Source organism: Metopolophium dirhodum, chromosome 7 (genome assembly GCF_019925205.1).
Source record: "Metopolophium dirhodum isolate CAU chromosome 7, ASM1992520v1, whole genome shotgun sequence".
NCBI classification, from domain to species: domain Eukaryota; kingdom Metazoa; phylum Arthropoda; class Insecta; order Hemiptera; family Aphididae; genus Metopolophium; species Metopolophium dirhodum.
In genome coordinates, this window is record NC_083566.1 from 32,723,662 (window position 1) to 32,732,920 (window position 9,259).

The 9,259-nt window shown below is 27.2% G+C and overlaps 1 protein-coding gene and 1 long non-coding RNA gene across 2 annotated transcripts; one reads left to right on the forward strand and one right to left on the reverse strand.

Annotated features, from left to right (window-relative positions):
• The first annotated feature begins 114 nt into the window (after window positions 1–114).
• Window positions 115–6,077, forward strand: LOC132949630 (uncharacterized). Its single transcript, XR_009665115.1, has 3 exons — window positions 115–398; window positions 4,100–4,229; window positions 5,916–6,077. It is a non-coding gene; the product is annotated as an uncharacterized LOC132949630 (long non-coding RNA).
• A 1,390-nt stretch (window positions 6,078–7,467) lies between these two features.
• On the reverse strand, window positions 7,468–8,900 carry LOC132949629 (ras-like GTP-binding protein Rho1). Its single transcript, XM_061020610.1, has one exon. The coding sequence runs from the start codon at window positions 8,644–8,646 to the stop codon at window positions 8,068–8,070; it is 579 nt and encodes a 192-aa protein (XP_060876593.1). The 5' UTR covers window positions 8,647–8,900; the 3' UTR covers window positions 7,468–8,067.
• Between the last annotated feature and the right edge of the window lie 359 nt (window positions 8,901–9,259).

The following is a 9,259-nucleotide window of genomic DNA, read 5'->3' on the forward strand; positions in this document are numbered from 1 at the left end:
TGTAGAGTAAGCAAACATAACCTCAAATTTAATTACATAAGTTATGTATTTTTTTTTAAATATTTCCGCGGTCAACTTAGATTATCTTGTTAATAATTTATTTTTGCACAATAGCTAATCGTTATACATCGTATAGTATTATAGTACCTACCGTGTACTTAACTGCTTTTGTAAATCTACCTATACGGTTAGACCAGTTACTTAGATTAATGCTGTAAAACATTAAAGTGCATCTTTCAACATACCATATACCTAGGTATGTTCGTAGGTACCTACTTACTGAATTAACGGATTGCATGGAAGAATTTTACTTATAAATCCTAATTTGTAGGATTGTTGATATCACATCGGCCATCGATATTATGTCAAAACATGTTTTGCAAAGATTTCAATCTCGTGTAAGTATAGTATAAAATTTTAGTTATTACATGTTATTGTCAATTTTTTTTTTTATGTATACCTTCATATTTATATTATAAGAAAAATGTACTTATATATGGGAATGGAAACCGATAGATTTAATTTTATGACATAAATAGCCATACAGGCTTACACTATTACAGTGTAATATTATTTTCACTATATTTCTTTCAAGGTGAAGGGGGCAACGGGGCACCTATAAATGTACACACATTTAAAAATTGTCTATAGGGACAATATTATTGTCATGAGTATATTGAAGTAGTTAGGTATCAAAAAACTTAAACTTACACGAAGAAACAAGTCATAGTAACTAATTATTCATAATTATTGACGTATATTGAAATAGTTCTGGGATTCGTTAACCGTGGTAACTTTACTAGGAAGTAATTTTTAGGGACAAGCGAAATAAAATGTCGACATTGCAGCATTACAATAATTATTAATTACCTTCTAGTCACTAGAAGCAATATATATATATTATTATTATTATTATTATATATGCCATATTGCCATAGACACATGGACAAAGGTTAAAGGAATCACTATGTTATAGGTTACAGATATAGGCATATGTATATAAGCGTAGATAGGGGGGGAGGGGGGCTAATGGAACTATAGCCCACCTTAAATTGTTTTTAAATTACAGTTTTAGAGTATATTATGTTTTGTACCTGAAACATAATGGCTACCCCTTAACTTTCTGGGAAACTCTTTTTTAAGATAGAAAATTCATTTGGAGTCTTGTATAGCCTTAAATCTTATAGATTTAAAAATAAAATTATTTATGCATTTCTAACATAAAATAATTAGAACATTTTCCTGATTTTGATGAATTTTGTCTGTGTAATGTAAATTAACGCTCCGCAACTTTTTATTCTTTTAAATTTAATAAAACTTATGAGGAATCTTATATATTTTTAGATTCTGGGCAAAGCGATGAATGTATTGATTTTACAATGATGTGTGTTTTTTTTTTATTTTTGTGTCTGTCATCACTCATCACCTTTTAAGACAGTAAAAGTGCTTGGATTTTCTTCAACAGTAACTTTTATGATAGGAAAGTGAATCTAGTTGGTACTTTGGGGAGTCAAAAGTAAAAAGTTTTCAAAAGCGACGTGAAAAACAAAAGAAAAATTAAGGAAAAACGGGAATTTGTACGCAAAATCTATTTTTGAGAAAATCGATTTTGGTTTTTAGTGTAACTCTAAAACAAATGACCGTTGGGACATGAAATTTTGACTGAATGTTCATAATTGCATTTCCTATACACCATAACATTTTCCAAATATTTTGAATCTTTTTAAGCTGTTTACGGACATTGTCAGTTTTCAATTTTTTTAGTTTTTTTTTCTATAAATATCAATAAAATTTTATTTGTTGGGTAAAAATCGTGAATATTTAATATAAGGCTCCTGATATATCGTTCTAATAGCAGTTGAAAAATATTAAAAATACATAGACACAATTTTTTTTTATAAGCATTTAATGTTCAAATGTTGACAACATTTATCAAATTTATAATTTATTAATTATTTTGTAGTTAAAAATGTATAAAATGTTTAACTTTTATGGCTAAGAATTGAAAATTTAAAACAAGGCTCCACGTAAATAGGTTATATATAAATTACTTTATTCACAATAATATCATCAAATATACTTGGTAATATCATAGGCTGACTGACAGTTTTCGCTCAGGATCGTTTTTCTTATACAATGATATTATATCATTGAATTCAAATTTAACACCATCCATTACAGTGACCCACTTGTAACCTACTGTACAGCAGAGCGACATCCACTTATCCACCTTTTTTTTAATGTTTTTTCACGAGCAATTTTTTATTAACAATAATAAAAAAGAACTAATAAAAATCGAAAATTTCTTTTGACCTTAGCTTTAAAAGATTCAAAATATTTTGAAAATTGTATGATGTCGTATACAAAATGATATTATAAACATTCGGCGAATAATAAATAAATAAATAAATAATAATAAATCATTTTAGACCAAAAAAAACCAATATTATTATCCATTATTTGGTCAAAAACTAGTTTTGCGTAAAAATTCCCGTTTTTCCTTAATCTTTTTTTCCCGTCGCTTTTTAAAACTACTGAGCATTTTTAATTTTACCTCTTGAATGCGCACTAACTAGATTCACTTTTCCGCTAATAAAGATATTGAAGTTGAAAATCGAAGCATTATCTCAACTACTTATATATGTACTTAGACACAAAAAAATAAAAACACACATCAATACAATCAATACATCAATACATCGATCCGATCAGAATCCAAATTATAATATAATATTTTGGATAATTTTGATAATTTTGGGTCAGTAAAAATATTTTGATTTTCAACTTTGGGGGTGGTTTTTGGTAGCAAATTGAATCTATATAGTTGTTATTGTGGGTGGTCCTAGTACTTTTCGAAATAATAACCTCGGAAAACAAAAAAACAGATAACCATGCCGTAGGTACATTATAGGTGACAAGAAAAGTCACCGACCACTGTAATGAATATTGACTAATGGATTTGTTAAATTTGAATTAAATAATAATATATAATCATTGTGTACCTACGAAAAACGAGTCAGTGCAAAGACTGTTTGTCAGCAGTCAGCCAATAATATTCTTAAGTATGTTTTATGATATTATTGCGTGAATAAAGTAATTTATTTTACTATAAGGCATTAGTAGGTACTAGGTAGGTACTATACAGTAAGCAAAATTTATTTTTGCCGAATAAATTGCATTTGAAAATGTCATTGTGTGTTTAAAATATAATCATATATTTTAAAAGTTTTAAGTACCCAATAATATTTTTATATTAGAACAAAATAATTAAAATCGGTTTTCTTTGTTTAAAAATCTAATTTTGTCCAAATTTGAACTAAAAATGCTTATAAAAAATAAAGCCTATATGTATTTTTAAACTGCTGTTGTAACAATGTGTGAGAAGTCTAAATAGATCAAACCGTATTAAAATGTTTTGAAAATTTTAACAAGTATAGAAAATGATAAAATAAACATTTGGTGAAATTTCGAGTATCAATGGTTATATTAGTTTTTGAATTACAACGAAATAAGAATAGTTACATGAGAAATCGAGTGAATGTCCAATTTCGTTAATTTCTAAAGCTCATAAAAAAAAAATCAATATTGTATACAAATATACAAATGTACATTCATCATCATCGTTACGCTCAGAATCTAGAATAAGAAAAAAACGATTAGGTAAGAACAATTTTTACGCTAAACCAATATTTGACAAATTAAATTTTGTTTTTATGATTAAGGTTCAACTAAAAAACAAATAACCTTAGTGCTTAGAAGTCGTACGACTTGAAATTTTCATCAAATGTTTTGGTATCATTTCCAATGCATAACATTTTAAAAATATTGTGAAATTTTATTGGTGATTTATACTTTATATAGACATTTTAAATTAAACATATTTTTAAAGTTATTTTACTAGGTATAAATGTCTATATAAAGTTTAACGCTGGGTCAAAAAACTTGAAAACTTAATACAAGGTTCCTCATATTTTTTTCATTTATCATTTGAAATAATTTTGAAAATATTAGTGTCACAATATTTTATAAAAGTGCTTAAAATTAGAATGTTGACGAAATATTTAACATTATATAATTAAAAAATATTATTCGTGGTTAGGTACTTGAAACTTTTACGTAGATACATACCAGTGGCGGTTTCTACGTAGCCGGTCCAGGGATTTGGACTCCCCAGGATCCGAGCAAATTAACATTTTGTTATTTAATAAATTAAGACGTTTAGTAGTCATGTAAGTACATTTTTTTTTCCATTAATGTAAGATAATTAAAATTAAATGAATAAACAATTAATGGGTAAATATTTTTTTAGACTGGGCTAAATTTTACGATGTATTTTTTTTTGTGTGTCTGTAATTTGTATACAGATGATCATACAATCATGTATGATAAGTAGTTGAAACAATGCTTCGATTTTAAAATTTGAGGGTGATTCCTGATTGCAAATTGGAAGTTTAAACTTTTGAGAGGTTAAAAATTTAAAATAGAAAATACTTAGGGCCGTATAATGTAGTCGATGCTTAAGAATAAGTATTGCTTAAGCTATACTTATGAGTAGTTATGGCTCAAAATATGTTTATAAACGACACTAGAAGAAAAGAAAAAGTATTACTTAAATTAAGGTTGGTCGAGACCTACCTTAAGCATTGCTTTAAGTTAGGTATTATCTCAAATTTTTACTTTTTAAATTATCAAAATTAGCTTAAGCAATACTTTTTCTTAAGCATCGACTATGAATACGGCTCTTATTAGTATTTTTTAAAATAATCGGGGTAAACAAAAAAAAATTTTCTTACGTAAAATCAGTTTTTGACAAAATCGATTTTGGTTTTTGGTGCAATTCAAAAAAGAATAACTGTAGATAATTGACAATTTTTTAAACATAATAAAGTTTTAAAAATATTTTGATTTTTTTTTTAACTATTTAAAGTTACTTTTTTTTCTATAAAATAAAAATATTCTCGATACCTTCGCATCATCAAAAAATTTGAAATTTAATACAAGATTCCTCAAAACATGTTTATATACCAATTGAAAAATATCGAAAATTCAGTCATAATATTTTTTAAAAACGTTTAAAATTAGACTTTTGCCTAAATTTGTCAAAATCTACAAAATGTGCAAAATATTTTGTGTTAGAAACCCAAAAAAAAAATTTTTATTTTGAAAAATGAATATGAAATTTGTTTTCAAAGTTTTTATACCTTTAACAAAAACAGTTTATTGGGAACTGGGAAGTCACATTAATTTTTTATGATTACTCATTTATGTCCTCCACTCTTCGAAAAACTACATTGAACAATATAATATACATAGTGGAAACTTAGAGGAGTCTTCATAATACACTACCACCAGTACCATCTAGAATGTGAATTCTGTTGTGTAAAATATTTATAGTACATACAATACTGTTTGAATTATTTATTTTATGACAACACTAGTTAAAATGAAATTTTTTTTTGTAATAAATATATATGCATGCATTACAATATTATAATATATACACAGTCAAATGTTCTCAGAATATATGTTGGTTTAATAGATAACTTAACTATCTATTAATATAAAAATAATATTGTAATTTGTCCTCTTTCCTGTGAAATTAACTGATTGCTGGTTTTACTACAAGCTCAATATCATAGTGATATATTGGAAAATAGTTATCTGAAACAACAGGTCCATTGAATATTGTTACTTAAAATTTTTATTTTTTGCTTTAAACCCTTAATTTACAATATGCAAACAATTTAAACAGTTTTTTTCTATACATTGACTAATATTATATAGCTATAAAAAAACGATTTGTATTTAGAGAATTTGTATCACTTACATTTTAATTTATAAGTATAAATTTAATAGGTACTTACCAATTAATAATTCTGTAATAACATTAATTAAATACCTAAATATTGTATTAGGACCGGATTGGCCTGGCGAATTACCGAGTAAAAGTCGGTGGGCCGTTCAAGTCATGTGGGGCCGCTGACTAAAAATATGTTAAGAGTTAAAAGTTGATGAAATGGAGACTATAAAGAAAAAAAAACTATGCTCGGAATAAGAATGTATCTAAGGGCCGCCAGTTTGTGAGTGGGCCGGTAAAGTATGGAAAACTCAGTGGGCCGAATTTGTACAATCCGGCCTGTGTATTTGTATATTTAATCAATGGTAATAATTATTGGATTACCAGTCATATACAGTCAACAGAGTGATTCATCAAGCATGCTCATCCCTTTTTCCTTAAATAATGAATTTATTCAAATTCTGATTTTTAGAATTTGTAAATACATATAGAACCATTGATTATGGAAGACCATAATTTTAAATGATTGAGATTTTTTATATTACTTAAGGAGTGTTCTGTAGAAATACAAACTTCTGTTTTTTAAATGAGAACCCCTCCCATTATTATTTAAATTATTCAGTAGATAATTTTGTTGAAATCGTTGTTGCACCTAATTAAAAATGCCAATATGATTTTAACTAATTGCATTATTAAAGAAAAAAGGGAGTAAGCATGCTTGGTGAATCACTCTGTATGTTATATTTTAAGAGAAGTATTCAAGTAGCCAAGTAGGTATCCAACATTATATCTTATATTTTTAACTTTCATATATTTTAGTTAGATATTATACTATTATGTCTACTTATAGTATTATAATATTTTTATAGGTACATACCGTACATGACTTTCTTGGTTTCTTAGAGTATGAATATTGTGCATATTAAGTTATTCTAATGTGATAAAGAAGTGTTACCAATTACAAAAAGTCTGTGACAGTATACAAAGACTGCTGACTGTGAACCATTCTCATTACAAGATAGTGTAGTCTAATTCTAAATCATTAATAAACCATTGCATTCATATGACAATTTTAAGCGTACCTCAGTCAATACATTAAGCTTTTAGATATTTAGACAAAAATATACTAGCAGACCATATTTGTTTTCTTATACTTAGAAAGTAATCAAAATATAATAGACATTTTTTAATACCTATTAAATTTTTACTCTGATCTAAAATGAAACTTATATAGATAATACATTAATCCAAGTGTAGACAAAAAGAGAAATAAAACAATAAATAAAAAAATATCAATTTAGAACCCTTGCTTCAATTAAAATCTATATATATATATATTGAAAAAGTATTTTAACATATTATTTTTTTTTTAATGTTAAGTAAAATTATTTAAATATATTACTTGAGTTACGCATTCTTTTTAACACTGTAATTATATCTACATCTTATGTCTATGTTTAGATAAAATTAATAACTTTTAAATAAATGTGAACAAAAGAATTTATAACAAAATAATAAACAAAATAACTCTTTACTCTGTTAATATCCTGTTAAGTCAAAAAATGAATGATTATAAAAGTCACTTACATGACATAATAGAATTTTCTGTAAGTAATCATTTAAAATATGTTTTAAATGATACCTAACAAAATCTAGGAATTAAAAATAAATTTAATAAAATCTAAACTTTTATTAGTAAATTTCTTAAAAAGTACAAGCATATAAATATTGGTTAATGAACAAACGTAATAATAGTATTTAAAAAAAACTAAGCTAAGGAATACATCATGGGATTCCTGGCACAGCAGGTCCATAAAAAAAAAATATATATGTGTGAATATATATATATATTTACGATACAGAAATATTGTATTATGTTGAAGGTAGCGAATAATGAGTCTCGATAAAATGTTTCAATTATTTTGTAGTTTCAACTTTATTTTTACAGAACAGTTATTATAATATAAAAAATAAAGTTAAAATAAGTTACAAAATGCACTATGATTAGTGATAACCCGATAAAAATTCTCCCCAACAGTTTTGCTTTGTACATATTTTGGCAAACAATAGGAATACATGATTATAATTATAGTGTTTATTATAGAAAAATAAAATGATATATTTTGTCTTGCACCATGATTTGTACAATCAGGTTTATTTGTTTTAAATGCTGAAAATCCTTAAAACGACATGGTAATTTGAAAAATTGTATAAAAATATGATATATTTTATTTTCTAAGTAGATTTTTATATTCTCGAAAAGACATCACTTACAACAAGGCACATTTGCCTTTCTTCTTTTTCTTGACTTGTAGTGCAGCTCTTGTTGATGTTTCAAAAACTTCACGAACTCCTTCTTTGCTCTTAGCTGAACATTCCAAATAAGCAAATGCATTGATCTTTTCGGCCATTGCTCGCCCCTCTTCTGGCCTCACGGGCTCTTGTTTCATCTTGTTCAACTCGCGAATCGTATTTGGATCATTACGCAAGTCTTTTTTGTTACCAACCAATATAATCGGCACATTTGGACAGAAATGTTTCACTTCCGGTGTCCATTTCTCTGGGATATTCTCTAACGAATCTGGTGAATCTATGGAGAAACACATGAGGATAACATCCGTGTCAGGATAGGACAATGGTCTTAGTCTATCATAATCTTCTTGACCCGCTGTATCCCACAGTGCTAGTTCTACTTGTTTGCCATCGACTTCTATATCAGCTACATAGTTCTCAAACACGGTAGGTACATATACTTCTGGGAATTGATCTTTGGAAAACACAATGAGCAGACAAGTTTTTCCGCAGGCACCGTCGCCGACGATGACAAGTTTCTTACGGATTGCTGCCATTATGTCGGAATGTTATGCTTATCAACAAAAAAAACTAGGCGTTGGCCCTGTTTCGAATTTTAACTACAAAATCAATCACAAATACACAGTTGTTCACAATTATTATATAAATACAAAACTTTTAAACGAAGTATAAATTATTAAAAGTATGCAACTAACCGAATAATAAAACTAATAAAAAAAGTTTCGAGTAAATTACGGAGTGAAATGTGAATGAGCTCATCGCGATCGCCAATTATTGGATAATTTATCATTACTGATATTCGGGGAAACCATTTCTTAATCTGAACGACACTGTGCCTAATCGACGTTGGTCCCACTCGAGCTCTAAACGTGGGCAGTCGTCGTATAATGACAGTAAACGGCAGCAGCTGTTAAACAGTAATAAAACAAAAACCCAATGTCATTTATAGCTATAAAAAATTAGGTACTCCTTAGGGGCTAGGCCAAAAATTATGTAATAAACGTTTAGTATTAAAATGAAATAGTTGAAATATTAATTCATACTTCATAGTTCATGTACAATTAGGCTTCTGTACGCATTGATGTTCATTTTAAACTGTCTGGTATTAATTTATTGGAATGCAACTATGCGAGTCGATTTAATTTATAA